Genomic DNA, 18,934 nt, shown 5'->3' on the forward strand with positions numbered 1-18,934 from the left:
AAACATGGAAAAAGACCACCCACACCAGTTCTATGATGTAGAATTAGCATTTCTTGGCTGTGATTGTGCATGGTTATGCATTAACAGCTCAATGCTTTGACACGCTCCTTCTCAGAAGCTGTGGCTGGGAGGCGCGCTGGAGTGGCCGACACAGGGATTAACAGGAGCGGGGGATACAAAGGCAGCGTTACAAGGACCATGATACCTGTATACCACTCATAAACAGAGCCTTGCTTACAAATGACAGCTGCATGATTTTGTGTTGGTTTCTGCTCTCCTTTGCTGTTTCCCTGAATAAAAGGACTTGTAAAAAGCAGCAGAGCTCCAGCACGGCAAAGGACTTGTGAAAGCTGCGCTTCTCCACTTCTGTGAGGTGACGTATAATTCTGAGAATTGGTCCTTGTTGTGTTCAACTTCAGTAGTTCCTGTCACCGACACTGCTCTCATATGCCTAGTCGAAGCTTATCTCTCTGTGTGCCCTCCTCCAGTGACTGTCATCATTGTGACATGCTGCTTCGAAACCCTCTGGCAGGCATTGAATGGCTCAGTCTGGCTCTTAGCTGTGGATGAGGCAGGGACATGCAAGCCAGGATGGAGAGATGAGTGGAACTGTTGGTAATTTTGATGAATGTACTGGTGACAGTGGGAGTAAGCACAGAGCACCAGGACGAATTCCTGCCAAAGAGAGATGGAGATATTTACCAGTGGAGCACAGTCCACTCAGCCTTGACAGGGAGAGGGTTGGATGGCTCGTCAGCACAAGACCTCGGTGGCGTGTCCCTGAAGTGAGAACTTTGGCTGCACAGACAAACTGGTTAAGGTCTGTATCATTGAGTGGTGCCTGAAGAGGAGCATCAGGGGCTGGTACATTGATTGTTGCCAGCCAACACAATGGCTGACGCTCACTTGTCTGGCTCCGTAGGAAGCTACAATAGCAGCTCTCCTACCACCAGTGCTTGGAACATTACTGGCAGCGGCCCATGGTTGCTGTCCTTCATGCTGACTGTCATCATCCTCATGACAGTGTGTGGCAACATGTTGCTTATCGCTTTGGTGTTCGCCCATCGCTCTTTGCGTTGCACCTCAAACTGTTTCTTGGTGTCACTGTTCCTGTCTGATCTAATGGTGGCACTGGTGGTCATGCCCCCAGCCATGCTCAATGTGCTGTGTGGTGCCTGGGTGCTGTGGCCAGCCTTTTGCCCGGTCTGGCTTTGCTTTGACGTCATGTGCTGTAGCGCATCCATTCTCAACCTATGTGTGATCAGCCTGGACCGTTACCTCTTCATCATCTCACCACTACGCTACAAGCAGAGGATGACCCTCCCTCGGGCGTTGCTCCTGGTAGGAGCTGCTTGGGGGTTGGCAGCACTGGCTTCCTTCCTGCCCATTGAGATGAAATGGCACAGCTTAGGTCATGGTAGTGGACACTCATCTGTCCCTGGAGTCAGCAGTTCTAACATCAGCTCCTACTCTGACACACTGTACCCAGCATCCTACTTTCAGCATTCACCATCTGGAGGCCTTTCCTTCCAGTGCCGTCTGCGGGTCACCCTGCCCTTTGCTCTTGTGGCATCTGTACTCACATTCTTTTTGCCCTCCAGCGCCATTTGCTTCACCTACTGTCGGATTCTTCTGGCAGCACGTAGGCAGGCGAAGAGGGTCGCAGCACTGAGCCACCCACCACACCCTCATCCTTCTCTCGGAGAACCTTCCCGGCCTCCTTCACCTGGGGGTGCAGCAGGGCAAGCTCACCAGGACGGAGATGACTGCAGTCACCAGGAGCCTCCTGTGTCACAAAATGTACCGGTAAGACAGAGAGACCAGACAGTAAAGCAAGTGTATGAGTGCCAGTCATACAGGTTTCCTACCCAAGACATTGAATAAACTAGTGGACAATTACTAAATGAAATGCCTGATAAAAGTCATCAGTGATTCTAAAATAGTGGACTGCCCCTTAAGTGGAGCAGCCATTCACGAGAGTAGGAGTTAAAAAGATTGATATGTGAGTGGGAAAGGAAGCACAAAGATAATAACCAAATTACAGTTATTCATCTATTGTAAGAATTGTCATGCTTGACTTTTTCTTGACATTTTAAAATTTTGACATAATACTGCTCATACCGACATCTCATACCACTCCATTTATACTGTTGAAATGTACTCCTAAATTCATCAGCATCATCATCAAAGTGCAGCGATTATGCACATTGAGATGGTTATGGTTAGTATTAAAGGCCACCATATGCTTCAAACATGAACATCTTAAAATATGCTGTTAGAAAGCATTTAAGGCAGCCAGATTTACATTTAAGAGTAAATTCCTGTAAAATTATAATATTTTTTACCCTCAAGCTTATAAGAAAAGCAGATAGCTGTTTTCTGCAATTAGAAAGATGCACAATTGCATACAGACATACAGATTCTTGACCCACCTTTGAGTTTAGCAATGAACATGACCAGAGTGGAGGCTTACAGCTTTTCCACTGAGGCTTTTTACTAATAAAGACACGTTGACATGTTAATATGGCAAAGAGCTTGTGATGATATTAAAGGCTGATATTATAATGCATCAGATGTCACTGAACATGAACCCATAGAGAGCAAAGGAAAATTTACAGAACAAAGGTAAAGCATTCCCTCTATTGGTAAGGACCAATAGAGGGAATGCTGCACAAATGTGTGCTCATATGAATTTAAAACTGTATTCATCATCATCATCAGGCTATAAAAAGAATCATGAGGAATCATGAAGAGATGCAATCTCCATGTAGATATAACACCACAGCACATGATGTAAAGCTGGAGATGTTTTGTTCTTTAGTCATTTTAACCCAGTTTGTCATTTGACCCAGTAAAAGGGAAGAGGTGTAAAACCTGCCCAGAGATCATGGTGAGAAAAGTATAGAGTGTCAGATGTGCTTCCCCTGTCTGCAAGGATCACAGCCTCATAGCCACATTTTCCTGCAGTAAAACCCCCACACACACATATGTTTGGTGAATTAACATACAGTTTTTAAAATTTCCCCCCTAAGTAGCTTTAAAATCATCTTATTCTGTCTCATAGCATCATGTATCATAGGTAACATGTAGTAGCTTGTTCCAACTCTTCACTGAAACTACATTTAGCCTAACAAGTGTAATAGGGGTTAATATTTTTTTACTATAAATATTCTTGAGAAATGAAAAAGAAAAGGAATGAAAATACTTGTATTTGATAAAATTTTTAAAGGAATAGTTTGACATTTTGGGGGAATACACTCATTTGCTGAGAGTTAGGCTAAATCAGATAATAGCGCTCTGATGTTTGTACACTAAATATGGAGCTGGAGCCAGTTGGCAACAATTAGCCTAGCTTAGCATTAAGACTGGAAGCAAGAGGAAACAGCTAGCCTGGCTCTGTCCAAAGGTAAGAAAAATCTGCCTACTAGCACCTCTAATTAACATGTTATATCTCATTTGTTTAAGAAATGTAAAAACTAAGAGTTTGGTTTTACAGCCAAGAAATTGTTTCAACCAAACTTTTTTGTTTTTACACTGGTTATATGGATTAAACAAACCAGATATAATTAGAGGTGCTTGTAAGTGGAATTTTTTAACCTTTGGACACAGCCAAGTTAGCAGTTTCCCCCTGCTTCCAGACTTTGTGCTAAGCTAAGCTAATCACCTGCTAGCCCCAATTTGACATTTAGCGACAGTGGTATTGATCTTCTCATCTAACTCATACTTTAACTTGATTTTTTTTTTTAAACTAGCTTGAAATTATACGCAAATCCATAAAGGAAGTCAAAATTGACTATTAAAAGATGGGTTCACAATTCTTCAAGTCTGTCTTAAAACAACAGTCAGGAGCCCAAATGAACAGTGAAACATGTTTTTCTTGCTGTAATCATTCCTCCTGTTCATAATGACCATTAGAAGATCTCTTCATGATGCACTTACAATGTAAGTGATGGGGGGGAATCCACAGTCCTTCTGTGGAATAATGTATTTAAAAGTTTATCTGAAGCTAATATGAAGCTTCAGCCGTCCAAATGAGTCAAATCAAGTAGATATATTTCAACATTACAGTCTTTTTAGTGCCAAAGTCCCTTTTTTTGTTTATAGACTTCCACCACAGCTCTACAGGGAAACACTGTCTGAGGAAACACAAAGAGGGAATTTGATGCTAAAAAGACTAAATGTGGCAGATATCCACTTGATATGACTAACTCAGGCTGCTGAAGCCTCATATAAGATTCAGATCAACTTTTAAATGCTTTTTTGCACTAAATCACTGTGTGGACACACTGTAGATTTTGGCCCCCATCACTTACATTGAAAGCACATTTGAAGGGGGTCTTTTAATAGCCAGTATGAACAGGAGGAATGATTACAGCGAGGAAAACCTCTTCCAGTGTTTACATGGCCACCTGATCTGTTTTAAGACCGACTAGAAAAAACTTTGAACCTGTCCATTAACTAGCTTGTCAAAGAGGCCACATTGATGTACCCGGAGAAGCTTTTCCAAAAATGCAAATGCAGGTGAGGGAGATTGATATTCTATCTATAATTCTGGGATTTTCTCTCTCACTCTACTGTTGTCCACAGCCGTCAGTGAACAGTGAGCGTCGTCTGGCTCACAGGCAGGGTCGGAGGGCACTGAAGGCCAGTCTGACACTGGGAGTCCTCCTGGGACTCTTCTTCAGCGCTTGGCTACCCTTTTTCATCACCAACATGGCTCAGGTCAGTAAAGGTACCAGACACTACCAGAGATATACTTTTAACACAGAGGTGTAGTTAAGAGGAATTATGCTTGTTTATAATTGAGATACATGGTAGATGAGCTGGAAGGGGTGAACAGCCTCATCCAGGTTGCCTTCACCTTCAGTAAACCCTCATCCCAGTGTGCTTTCTTCACCATAAACATTTGAAACAATTTTCCACACCATTTAAAAACTCTGATGTTGTTATGTGTCTTATTTTTTTGGAACAGCTCTCCTATTTCATTTATCCCAGTGATTCAGAGGTTGTTTTGTCAATTTTCTCACAAATTTATATGGGTGGTGGGCACTGAAACAGTGTGAAATAAATGCAAAAGAAAGAGAAAAAAAAAACACTTGGATACCGATCTATTTTTGTATTGGCCAGTCTTGGCGTCAAAGCCTTGCTAAGCTATCCAATGAGGAAATAGACTGGCATTTCAGCTTGGTACAACTGACTCATTCCAAAACCAAGAAAAGAACACACCAAAGTACCATTTATAATTGATATTCTTTTTAAGTTCTTCTTTTTGATTCAATTAGACTGAGCACACACACTCATTACTCAGCGAACCAACAGTGGAAGCAATGAAAAACCTCAGCCAAAGTAAATGAATGTCAAAAAACAGCTTAATCTAAATTGGTAATGACACTTGTTCTGTTTTTCAAGCTTTCACTGATCCAGTCATTTTGATTTCCCATCTGTGCCCTCTCGCTTCTCCCCTGCATAACATAGCAGAGAGCAGCACAGAGACTCGACTGTGTCCACGCTTGCTTTCCTTTTCACACTCAATGTGGTGTGTGAAACGCACCCCTCCTTTCTGTCCTATTCCCACCCCCTCCCTGTCTCATCTTGATAGTATTGGAAGCTCTCCTCTAACAGCTGTCTCCTCCTTCACTGTCCCTCACTAGCCTTAGAGGTTATGTTCCAGCTCAGTTTTTACCAGTCACGCTTCCCTATTCAGTGAAAAGTAGATATTCTAAAAGGAAACAAGTGATTGACAGCTTATGTGATAAGTGAGAAAGTAAGTCTGTCTTCTCTTTTATTATTTCACAGCTCAGCAGCTACTGTACTTTAGATCTATAGGGGCCCTGAAGGCACAGGGAAGGTAAATAAGTAATTAAGAGAGGAATACATAAATTAATGAACGGGCAATAGATAAAAGCATATATATTGCCTGTATTCCTGTATTTATTTTTTGTGTTTGTTTATTTTCCAACTGTCCTGAAAAGGGACCTAGGAAGTAAATATATGAATAGATGTGCACTATGAAAAATAAATAGAAATGTTGATGAATATATGAATGGGTAATAAATAGATAAAGATAATATGTTTTTGTATTCATTTATTTATCCATTAATTACATATTTATTTATTTATTTATGGGTTGTACCGTAAATTAACACCTGTTTTTTGATGAAAGTAGATAAATAAATAAATAGGTGAATGTGCAGTATAAATTTAAAACAAATAAATATACATTTCCCCAAAAAGGACGAATAGTTTATATAACAGGGACCCACTTGTAAAACCTTAATATTCCATTGTTGAAATTTGACCCTTAATGAACTTCTGATGTTTTAATGCTTGTAATATTTTTCCACCGTCTTCATTCAGGCAGTGTGTGAGTGCGTCCCCCCTGCTCTTTTCGACGCCATCACCTGGCTGGGCTACTGCAACAGCACAATGAACCCCATCATCTACCCGTTGTTCATGAGAGATTTTAAGCAAGCTCTGGGAAAACTCTTGCCCTGCTGCTCCTCACGGTCGCCCAGACGACCCTCACCGGCGCTCTCCCTCTCTCTCCGCAACTCAGGAGAGATGAACATCGCCAGCAGCCCCCCCTCTCTCCTGGCCTCCGACCCTACCCACCCCCCTGCCACCGCCACAGATGCTGTCAACCTGCTGGATGCAGAGCATGCTGGGATCGAGTTGCCTCTGCTCCTGCCCAATCAGGTGGACACCCTGGATTGATCTGCTGGATGGAGCGGTCGGCTAGTATGTTGTGATTATGTCAGGGTTTAAGGTGGAAGAGTGATTCTGACTGAAAACAAAGGTGGTGCAGCCCTAAGAGAAATAAAACTAGTCAAATAATAACAGTGTTCAAAAATTAAAATCAATTGTTTATGGTAACAGAAAAATGTCTTTGAAAAGACACATTCAGATGCAAATTCAGTATGTTCTATGTTGAATTGTGTGTGTTTGTGTCAGATTATGAAATGTGGTTGTAAAAATGATATAGGCGCATTACCAATAGTCAGACTAATTCCAGTTATCAGTGCCATTATATGGCTCAAGTAAACTTAACATGTAAACTCTATAAAAGGCAGCGCTTCACATTGGTATGCATGGAAAAGAGAAAAGAAAGGCCTTGAAGAAGACTGACACCTTCACTGAATTGCCCCCAGCCTTATGGAAATCAAATTACTGTGATAATATCCATAGCAACCAAGCAAATGGATGGAAATTAGAAGGACGAAATGAACAGAGATATATTACCTATTTTACAGCATCCTCTAAAACCTGCAAAACACCAGTAATATTTACACTTATTTGATGTCACAGCGAGTTTAGAAAATAAATTATGACACTATTTACAGTTTGTAAAAAAAAAATCAACTTCATTCACAAAACTTAATTGTTATGAAATTAACAATAACACTGTTTAGTGGTTAAACAGAGCAATTCACTTGAGGGACTTTCACTTGAATGCTGAAAAAAATACTTGAGATGACAAAGAGTTTACAGGGAAGCAGCTGGTCCTGTAACATGCTTTTTTACAAGTTTGGCCTCTTTTGTTGGTCTGTGTGCTCTGCAGTCCAGTGTGTATCTTCCCAGCTCCATGATATGTGTTCATTATCTGGATCAGCCTCCTCTACGCCGTCACACTGGGCAATAAAAGTAGGTTGCGTTTCATGATCAGTGGCATTCTCCTCAGAAGTAACTGGTAAATTGTTCCTGGCTCCGATTTGACTCTCTGACTCTGGATCATTCAGCGAATCCAGCAGATCTGAAATATCAGGGATATCCCAACCATCTCCCATCTCTGCTGTCTCTGCCACCTCTTTCTTTTCTCCACCTTCTGCTGTACAAGTGTCCGCCTCCTCAGCTGGGTTTTGTGTCTCGTTCACCTGTTGCTCATTGGGGGTTTGGTCAGGGACGTCTACTGTCTCCTTTGTAACTGTTACAGAGTGAGGAAGATCAAAGGAGGCTCCTGGGACTTCTTTGGTGGGGACTCCTACTGCAACCAAAATGGTGTCCATCTGACGCATGTAGTCCAAGTGACCTTTCACCTGAGAAGCAGAAACATGGTTTTAATGTCCTTAACTTAAAAAAGGATACATATCTCTTTGTAAATTACGGTGTATAATTCTCAATTTTTTAAAAGAAAGGTTTATTACTTTGTAAAAATGTGTTCTTTTACTATTTTTTTTGTACAAAGAGTTTTCCTATTCCTCACATAACATAACCAGGTATGTACTGTATGGTGCTTCAAATATGTCAAGTACAGTTTTTGACGTTTTTTTTAAATGTTCAGTAGGTTGTTTACCCGGTTCAACATAAGTACTAAGATTCTGTATTTAATAATATTGCATCATACAAATTACATCTCACTGTAACATTTTTTATCACAGTTATTATCAACGTTTGTATTAATTTTCGATTCAAATTAACTCATTTGTATTAATTACTAAAATACCAATTTCTTCCAATAAATCCCCAGCAAGCTGTTTGTTTAAAGCTGCACTGATCAATATTTTTATTTTAGTAACAGGTAAAATGACTCTTTGTAATGTGAAAAGTGTCCTTCATGGTGACAAAAACACAGAATTATCACCTGACTCTGCAGTTCCTCTCAGCTCTGCAGTGAGTTTTAGTGTATTTCAGCTCATTGTTTTGGTTTTTACAGCCCGTGACTTTACAGTTTTGGTTCACTATCACCACTCTCATTAACCTTGTTTTCAGAAGCAGCAGACAGCTGTTGAGAGTAAAGAAACTGCTAAACCTTTATGCTACTTGCCCAAACAGCAGACAGACAGTTAGCAATTAGCTAGTAAACATATTATAGTAGAGTATTTCTGTAGCAGCTAAAAAGTCAGATACAGTATTTCCCGCAGGATTTGGTGGAGTCCAAAACAGAGCTACACAGAGAATGATTGGTGGACTTACATTCATCCAGGTGGCCCGACACACGACTCCAAATTAATGCTAATGCTGCTCTATGTATGCTTGATGTGTAAATACACCTGTGTTTGCTAGCATGTTTGCCATAACAACTTTATAAGCGATGTGTTTACAGCCTATTCTGCTCCCCTCAAGTGACCAAAAAGTCCAAACTTTTGATTGGTACTGTAGGTAACCACTGACACTGACTTTAGTGGCCCTAATTTAAACATAAGCTCTGACTCACCACGGACGAGAGATCCACGTTGATTATGCGCCCATCCTGGTCGTTGATTGGCTGTAGCCCAGCAACAGACAGTTGTGCAGCTGAGCTTCGGTACAAGAACCCCAGGAGCCAGTCCCCTCTGATAAGTGGATAGTTCAGAAAGTCATTTATTCATGCAAAACTAATCACAAATCCTGCTGTCAAGACAGTAGTTTCCAAATCCACTACAGCCAAAACACTAGACCTCAAATATTCAGTGACTAAACAAAAAGTAAATCAAAACCATATGACTGTAAAATGTAAACATAGATTACCTGCAGTACCCATTTACTATTTTTCCCGACACTACCCTGGTTATTCTCTCCCAGGCCTTCTCAGAGCCGTCAACAGGGGCCCCCAAGAGGACCACGTCCTCCACTACTCCTTCACCACCTGAGGAATCACAACAACACAAATAAAACTATTTTTTCAATCAAATTTTCATATGTAAGATGTAAAAACTTCTAGACAATTACAAACTGAATAATGTTAAGATTTGATAACACAAGGTATAACCGCATTTAAATGCTTATTTAGAGCAACTGTCATAAAAACTCTATTCTGCTTCACCAAGGAATTTGTAGAAAATGTGATGATTATTACAGTGTCATGACTCCAGACCATTAGAGAAGTCATAATTATTTATACATAATAATTATTCCTTCATCCACAGCCACCCAGGGATGCTGCATACTGAGCATTTTGAAAGATTGCTGAATCAAAATATGTTTAATCCACAGAAATGACATAAAATTGTTCATACCTTGGTCATTGGCAAGCTCCTGTAGACAGAAGTAGATCACTCTGGCCCCAAGACTGAAACCTATGAGACTGACAGGTCGTTTCCCCTTCAAATACACAAAGAAAGAGTAAAATAAAATACCACTTTGAAGTAGCAGTTCATTGTCCCAGTGTTCACTGAGAAAACCCCCATTTTATCTCATAGAAATTAATACATTATTACATAAAAGTGTATATTAACAGAGGTAAGAAGTAGCACGCTACCTGCTGTCTGCTTCTCAAAACCTGTGCCAGGTGTTTTCCCACCTCAGCTGAGCGGTTTAGACAAACACACCAGGGATGGTCAATGACGCTGGCTGCTGCCAGCAAAGAGGCAGGCCACGTCAGAGCCGTCACGATGCCTGGACAGTGTGATGGTGTGAAATACATTAATGCAGTATCAAGCAAGGGGCGATAAAACAAAAGAACAATGGCTGGATAAGGTATTTGTTAAATAGTACTGTAATGTACAGTACATGTAGTGTCTTCACAGGCAATCATCAGCATGAGTTTTAGTTCCAGAGGTTTTACTCAACAATAGCGCCGACTTTTCACAATACACAAGTCCAGAACAGAAAATATGTTACCACAAGCACAAACACAAGCTTGTATCAAAAACAGATCCTTTCAGTAGACTAAATGCTTCCTGCCTGACCATCCTCCTACCTGAGAGGACTGTGTACTTGAGGGCTTCCTGGGCAACCATGCTGACTAGACCATCCAGCAGAGAGGCCATGGCTGAGCCCAGATCCCTGAGGAAACGTGACTCCCACACCAGGCAGTATTGTTCCCCGCACTCGCCCAGACTGCACCACGGGGCCTGGAACGAACCTGGAGGACAGCAGTTGTGTTGTTATGAAAGGTAGTCCAGGGTAGTTGAGGAAACGACTAAGCGGCACTTGTAAATTAAGTGCTTTTTGGCCATTGTATTTGAAGGGGGTACTAAGCCTTAACTGAGTGTATGTTGTAGTGGAGGAAGAGAGCGTTTTATGTAAAAGCAAAACTTAAGTGGTGTGTTTGCATTATCTCCGGTGGACTCAGTATAGTTTTAGAACATTATGTCCAGACCTTTGCTGGGTGTTAGAATACACTTATGTTGTTTTTATTTATTGCACACGTATGAGCAATCACAACACTTAGACTTAGGTGAGTGAAGATACTGAATAAAAAAGATCAAAACATATTTGTTGGACTAGTTATATTTGGTGGATTTTTATTCCCTTTGTTTAGGTGATGTTGTCATTATGATGCACTGTCCTGTAATATGTCTCAAAATTTCTTTTCCACCTGAAGTGTCTTTTAAAAAGCATTGCCTGGATCATTTTTCCTTCAACAGTGTTGCTCTTTTCCAATACTGAGTATGAAGGCAACATAAAGGGGAAAAAAAATTGAGATTTTGAGAACAAAATTGTAATGTTACTAGCACAAAGTCTTAATAGACTTAGAAAAAATATGTAGTATGAGATTTTACACTCTGAGCAACCTATTCAACCTATTATAACTTATATATTTTAAATATTGCGATTTTTTTTTTATTATGACTTAATTCTTGTCTCATCTCAGTTTCTGTTTTCTAACAGCGGACTTTATACATACCACTATTTCAGGGGTTGTGGTCTCATTAATATTTAGAAAATCAGTTTAAGCACAACTGTCCAACTGTCTTTGACAAATCTGTGGCAAACACTGCTCATAAACAAACTCAGACTGAGAAAGTGGAATTTTTAAAAAGCTAGAAAATGTTGTGATCAGATGATGTGCTGGTGGGGGTGGGAAGCATTGGCACTGACCCTCCTCTCCTCCTCCACCTGGTGAAAAAAAACTGAACAGGACTGTGATTCATTCAGTGTTCAGTAAAGCTGAACAATGAAGGCTAAACTGTCATGGAAAGGGCAGCTGCTGTAGAAGGTAAAAATACACGTCTTTTGTCTGATTTCCTCACACTATTATATTATTATCACTGCTATTACTAAGATTAATACTTACTGTATTTACCACTGCAGAGCCAACCTGTCACTGCTATGGTCAGATGAAGATGCTTCCCAGAGTTCAGTGGTAGGAATTCAAATTCCTCTATCGCCCCGACGCACTTATTCATCTTATAACCTGGAGAGACAAAGTATGAAAGTGAAAGAAAGGTAGAAAAGAGTAAAATAATCTTTAAAAAAGTGAGAAAAGCCACTAAATGGATATGGAAATTACAAAAACATTGTGTGTTTATCAAGTTCAATCAAAATTCTACAAATGTTGATTTCTTTCCACACAGATCTGTCACCCATCACTCTCACCAGTCAGTCCAGCCCCTGCAGCTCCAAACAGGGAGGCCATGATTGCAATGCCAGTAGCTGATCCCAGAGCCGCAGCCCCTCCAGCCCCCAGCACGGCACCGGCCCCTGCTGCCACCAAGGGGGCTGCGAGCCCACCTGTCACACCTGGCAAAGACACGAAGATGAGAAAAGTTATACATACGCAAAGAACAATACAACTCTTTAAAGTGTGTGATTAAATGTTGCAAGATGCAATCTTTAGCATTATCCAGTCTTAACACTCTATGGTGATTTAATTATTAGTTGATTAGCTTATCATTTGAAGCCTATGTGTCCACATAACTTCCTAGATGGTTCAAATGTCCATTTAAAGTTTTCAAAAGCACTTGAGACAGGAGTAATCACCAATCACTGTTCCTCCGCCCACGGTGGCTAGTCCAATGAGGAGGTAGCGGCGTAACTTTCGCCCCCTTTCTCTCCTCCGCCGCCGAGAGGACTCCTCTCTAATGGAAGCAGAGTCAGACAGATCAACAGACTGAGCTGCAATATTTGAAATATTCATTGGTTCCAAGAATAAAATGTGAAATGACTCTTGTTGTGCATCTAATGTGACATCTTGAAAACAATAATCTGGTTGTTTATGCCACAAAACTGTCATGTTTTCATTTTTTATATAAGTGTGACTGCCATGCACAGGGTTTGTGTTTTTTTAAATAGTTTGACACACAGGATTCAGCAAAAAAGACAGAACATATGATTTAGCATTTTAAAACAAAGCAAAACAAATTAAATTTCCAGTTATTAATAGTGTAAAAGGCTCCATATAAATGAAACATCTATCCTTCTATACCACCATCTGTTCATAACTTACTCGCTCTCCTCTCCTCCTTCCCTCAGCCTCTCTCCCAGCGTTTCTTCAAACTCCTCTAGCTGCTGCTGAGAGACTCGCAGCAGACAGCTGACATGACGGATGAGAACCCTCGCTCTGGCATCATATTGGCCTGAGTACACATGACAGAACATGACAGTTTTAAAGTAGCAGGTTTATGTCAATGTAAACAAACTCTCAACATTGTAGTCACTAAAAGATTCTTACCGTCTTTGACAGAAAAAGACACCAGATCCTGTAATACGAAGCATGAGCTGGTTAGAAAGGGTGTGTTTGTAGAAATCCAGACACAAAACAAGAGCCGTATAATTTAATTACTGTTATTCTATAACTTCCCACAAGATGAAGTTTAACTTCATCTCATGGTCTGTTAGAGACAAACACCTGCATGATGGGGGTGGCCCCTTCAGCCAGCAGTGGTTCCGCCTGTAGGATGGAGAGGAACGTGTCGGAGCCCTCAAAGCCCAGGCCTGACAGGAAAGCCCCCATGACAGGCATCACTGACTCATCCAGGTCCAGCCAGCGGACCAAGCCCTGCAGGTACTGGTCCCTGAACATACTGAGAAACACACAACACCTCATCTCTTCAAGTCGAATAACAGTTTCGTTAAAACACCACTATTTACAGTTTAGATAATAAAATGTTATTAATCCAAACGGTTATTCTAAAATGGAAAGAGGAAGAGCAGAATGTGTCATTTCCTCTTTCAAAATGGCTACACATTTTCGTTTTTTGTTGACATTGTCATAGAGGTGATAATTCTACTTTATGTTTATTATTAAGGTCGTAGTGGGTGGTGGTGGTGTACTGGAGTGCATTATATTGAATATTTATGATTTTTTGCCCCCCTCATATATGTTAATATATGGTACATTAGCATTGTAAAAGTAGAATTTATGGTATGGCTGTTGTATTGGATTGTATTACATTGCCCAGGTGTTCCTAATAAAGTGCTTGTTGGGTGTATAAAATATAAGCAGTTAACAAAAATAAAATGCTGCATACAGAACCAGTATCCCCTTTTTACTGTGTATCTATTGAAATATTGTAGGTGTGATAATTAATTCACACCGAAGACATAATCATAACTTCCCAGTCGTCACCAGTCCCTCAGGTATTATGTTATGTGGAATTAGCAGAGGGTGTATGGCAGGTTTTTAGCTCACCAGAAAAACAATTGAAGCAGGCACTCTTCAACACAATGATTACATTGATATTTCTAAAAAGGACACACACACACACACACACACACACACACACACACGCACACACACACACACACACACACACACACACACACACACACACACAGAATGTCAAAATGACATTATCTCTCATGACTCTGTTACCTGTTTTCAGGTCCAGTAAACAACTGGCCCAGAGAGACTCCACACAGTGCAGCATAAGCAAACCGGCCTTGTTCGCTCAGCTGTCTGCTGATAATTTCCTCTGGGTTTTGGTCACATGGGACATCTTGTGTTGTTCCTGCCCCCCCTGGATCTAAGGTTATACATGGACAAATGTTAATTATTAACCTAAAACAGTTTCAGGTGCCTTATGTAAGAAACTATACACGTGACACATAAAGACGCAACTTAGTAAAGACACATTAATCATGTGTAAAAACATTGTGTTTTTGTTTTAAATGCTGTTTGGTGGATTTGCCTACATGCCGAATTTACCAGAAGACCGCAATTATTGATGCGCTGTCATGTGTCATGTCCCACAAAGTATGTTAATGTTACCTTTGGGAAACACACATTAGACTGTCCGTTTTTTTGAGTGTAGTTTGGCGTTTCATTCTGGTCTTGCAAAGATAACAGCTACAAGGAACTAGGTTGCTCTGATACTAACTTTGTGTTTCTCACCCTCTCTCTGATGAACTGACCTGAATTCAACTTACAGCTGATAAAATGTGACCCAAATGATGTTTAACGTTCCTTTAAGCTATAATTCAAACTAAAAACAAGTATAATTTATACAACAGTGATAGCTGCTGTTGGTTGTTTTAATGGCGTGCTGTCTCAGCCGTTAACTAGCTAACGGTGCAGTCGTAACTTTTCATAACGTCGTCCGTTTAATAACGTACTCTACTTATGTAATAGGGAAATTAATAAATATATTATATGTGGTACCTGGGGCAAAGTTGGTGTCCGTACTGCTGTGTTTTTTCTCCATGGCCAAAGATGTGGACTGAACTCTCTGTACACTAAACTTTTGCTGCCTTCAAGTGTTCCTCCTGAGCTCTGACATCTGATAATTACAAATGTTGCCTATACGACATTCACAAATTCAAACGCCTTTGATGGTAAATATTTCCACAAAAAACTAATGCAACCAAAGCTTGTATTATGGATGTTTTAATGTTAGATGTCAACCGGCACAGAGATGCGTTGTGCTGGATTCATAAAACAAAAAAGGAAAAGACACATGAAAACACGTTTGATGAGATGATTTATCATTATTACTTTGGAAACCTGTCGTATGTATCGCAGTTCCCACCACCAAACAAGTCTGAAATTCTACTTTCCATGTTGCGATAAAAATATATTTGAGTCGTTTACGCGGTTGTTCAGATATTAACGTTAAATTTACGACTGTACTTGAACTAATCATTTGTTTGCAACTTTTGAGTGACGTAATTTCCACGTATGTAGCACAAAGCAGGGCTCTAATCACGACTGTAACGTTATGGAGTTTTTGTTAGAGAAAATGTTTATGAATGAAATACAATTACGTATTTAACCCAGGAATGAGCAATTATGTGTCACGGAAGTTTAACGAACCATTGATTGGCACTTCTTCAATGAAATGAAGGGAGGAAAAAGCCAGTGAAATCCCCTCAGTGACACAACTTCCTAAATCTGAGCTAGTACAACTACTGGCCAGTAGGTGTGAGTGTAACATTGAGTTTTATCCTTTTTGCACAGTTGTCTGTCTCCACAATCCTGATTATAACGATCACTTCAATTAGCTGGATGATGCCGTGATTACTCCTTTTGAAATCCAATTCATTATGAAAAGTATGGAAGATGTGAAACGCCTAAATAAAAAAATGATGTTTTTATTTTTATTTTTTATGTGTGCATTTAGTGACATAATTAAATAGAAAAACATATGTTTAAAAAGACAATGTTTTGTGTTTACTGAATTGTTTTTCATGGTGACATGAATTTTCCACACCACATTAACATTAAATCACAACACAGAAAACAAAGAGAGGATGTGTGTTGCATTTCAATTCTTTAATTAATTGTTTTTCATGGCGACATTCATTTTCCGTGCCATATTAAAATTAAATCACAACACAGAAAACAAAGAGAGGAGGTGTATTGCATTTCACTGGTGTCTAGCAGAGAACAGCTTCAACCTGCCAATAGACATTAGGGATTTACAATCTTCCATGGTTATGTGGCTTAATTCCCTGACTAATTAAGTAGTAAAACAATAATGTATTCTTCCTTCTGTTCACGCATAGTTCAATTTGTTCTGACTAGTTGTTCCAGAGTCCATCTGTGACTGTCTGTCTGTCTGCCATCAGCAAACTGCTTTTCTCTCAGAAGCTCAGATACATCAGAATGAGGACGGCTGCCTGCCAACCACTCAAGGAAACAGCTTCACTCAAGGACACAGTCTGAGGAAGCACATTGGAACAATTTGATTAGATGTTGCCAGTGGATGCAACACAAAATGCCATTGGTCTACGGTGTGTGGTTAATAAATGGATGTTAATGTTGTCAATGTCACAAGATTAAAGATAGAAGAGCAAGAGATGCTTACAATAGAGGACCAGTGAATATGGAATCACTGGTATTTAATTGGATTCTGTGTTGATCTTGTTTATGTGCAAAGAGTTATGAGCTATGAGATATACAGTAGCATACCCTACTATGTAGTATAGTATAGTAAGGTAAAATAAAGTATGTGTAGTATAGTTTAGTATAGTTATTACAGTATAACTACTATACTATACTATACTATACTATACTATACAGTATAGTATAGTATAGTAGAGTGGAGCAGAGTAGAGTAGAGTATAGTATAGTATAGTTTGATTGATTGAATGATTGATTGATTGATTTAAGTGTCCTGCACCTTTCTGATGTCCAGCTTACAAGGCTTACAAGACACTAAACAATAATAACCAGGATGGCCACATGACAACAGATTCAAAAAGGAAACATTTCAAAGCATTCAGTTTACATGGGAGAAACGTCCTATTATGATGGATACACTGTTCTCAGTCTTAGCTGCTGAGCATCTCCTATAAATCTTGCCAAAACAAAAATCTCCACATTAAAAAGTCAATTCAACATATCACCTTCAGACAACCAAAACAAATCAGGATTTTTCAATTGGATCTTTTCAAACAAATAATTACTCAAGTCATTGTACAAAGGCAATGAAATACAAAATTAAATTCATCCTCGACAACACCAAGATCACAAAAAACACATAAAAGATGCTCTTCAGGAATACCTTTATACCTGCTAATGTTAAAGTACCAGTTCTCAACTGAGCACAGTATAGTATAGTATAGTATAGTATGCATTATATAGTATATGTAGTATGGTATTGTAGTTATTACAGCAAAGTTAGCATGGCGTAGTATAGCATAGTATATGTATAGTGTAGTATAGTATAGTGTAGGACAATATGCATGGTATAGTAAAATTGTACAGTAAAATGAAATATGGTAGAATTAAAATAAATGTAACATAAATGCTGAGTATGAGAATATAATCATACAAGAGTGGAGCTTTCTTATGCTCATTTTTAACATAGTTTGATTTGATGCATTTCAGCCCTAAAGGAAGAGCTGCTTTGCTTCAGTCAGTATGTGGCTATCATTTTATCTCTGTTTTGCTAAATCGCTTTATTTTCTGAAACAGTACACACCACTTTCTCATATAAACACGCTCTGATCTCTGTACTGTTGATCTTTGACTTTCTCTTGGGTGTTTTCAATCTGTTTGACTGCTCCTCTCCCACTCCCTTCCCATCTGCTTCATCAGCTCCCAGTTACTGTATATACTTGGCACTGCTCTCATCCCCCTTCATGTTTTCCAGTCTGAATTCTGTGCAATGACAAGAGGAAAGGGCAAACTCAGGAAAAGTGTGCGAGTGAGGTGGATTAAACTTCCACCAGGTTGAGGGTAATTTGGGAAAATAATATCCTGGCCTTGTCGTGGGGGGAATCACCAAACTTATGTGTGCTGTATTTGTCTGTCTCTGAAAGGCATCCTGTTTATATTGCTTACTGAACAATCTCTAGTGTGTCGTAAACAAGTCAAAGCGCCAGATAAATCACAAATCATAAACAATAGTGTGTTTTGATGTGGAATCTCCCTCTTGTATGGTAAAAATGATGATTTATACATTAAACACAACAAGTACAATTAATGATATACAGATAAGAGGCAGTGTGAGAGAAAAATGTTGAACAGGACCCGTATGAGCTCTTCTTTGACAGACTTGACCTTTTCATCTTGCCTTGACTTGTGATCAGGGAAAAATAAAAGCCCCAAGTCTGACTTTGAAGACCTTGAATGTTGGAAAGCAGTGACAGAAAAGATAATTAGGGGTAAACTCCTGCTGTACTTTGCATAAAATTCAGGACATGTATTTGTACGCCTGAACTCAATGCCCCTGGCACGCGGTGCTCACATTTCTTCTGTTACCAGTGTGTTGGCTTTAGTTTTTATAGTTCTGGTGACATTATAAGACTAGTTTTAAACTGTTACCCAGTATTTTACATAACTCAGTATTGCTTGTGCTTCAACATTGTATAATGAATTCTATGTACAAATATCAAACTTTTGATATTA

At 39.7% G+C, this 18,934-nt stretch overlaps 2 protein-coding genes across 2 annotated transcripts; one reads left to right on the plus strand and one right to left on the minus strand.

The window, feature by feature from the left end:
- Nucleotides 1-793: 793 nt before the first annotated feature.
- Nucleotides 794-7,370, plus strand: htr6 (5-hydroxytryptamine (serotonin) receptor 6). The gene is made up of 3 exons (XM_044352643.1): nt 794-1,806; nt 4,588-4,722; nt 6,358-7,370. Exons 1-3 carry the CDS (start codon nt 892-894, stop codon nt 6,712-6,714), a joined length of 1,407 nt encoding a protein of 468 aa, XP_044208578.1. The 5' UTR covers nt 794-891; the 3' UTR covers nt 6,715-7,370.
- Nucleotides 6,851-15,346, minus strand: tmco4 (transmembrane and coiled-coil domains 4). Its single transcript, XM_044352641.1, has 14 exons — nt 15,242-15,346; nt 14,456-14,606; nt 13,490-13,664; nt 13,313-13,340; nt 13,088-13,217; nt 12,622-12,719; nt 12,238-12,381; nt 11,936-12,055; nt 10,616-10,780; nt 10,175-10,311; nt 9,933-10,017; nt 9,445-9,562; nt 9,152-9,269; nt 6,851-8,033 (listed from the first exon to the last, which is right to left on the minus strand). The coding sequence occupies exons 1-14, from the start codon at nt 15,282-15,284 to the stop codon at nt 7,518-7,520; spliced, it is 2,028 nt and encodes a 675-aa protein (XP_044208576.1). The 5' UTR covers nt 15,285-15,346; the 3' UTR covers nt 6,851-7,517.
- Nucleotides 15,347-18,934: the final 3,588 nt, after the last annotated feature.

This window comes from Thunnus albacares, chromosome 5 (assembly GCF_914725855.1).
Source record: "Thunnus albacares chromosome 5, fThuAlb1.1, whole genome shotgun sequence".
Classification (NCBI taxonomy): domain Eukaryota; kingdom Metazoa; phylum Chordata; class Actinopteri; order Scombriformes; family Scombridae; genus Thunnus; species Thunnus albacares.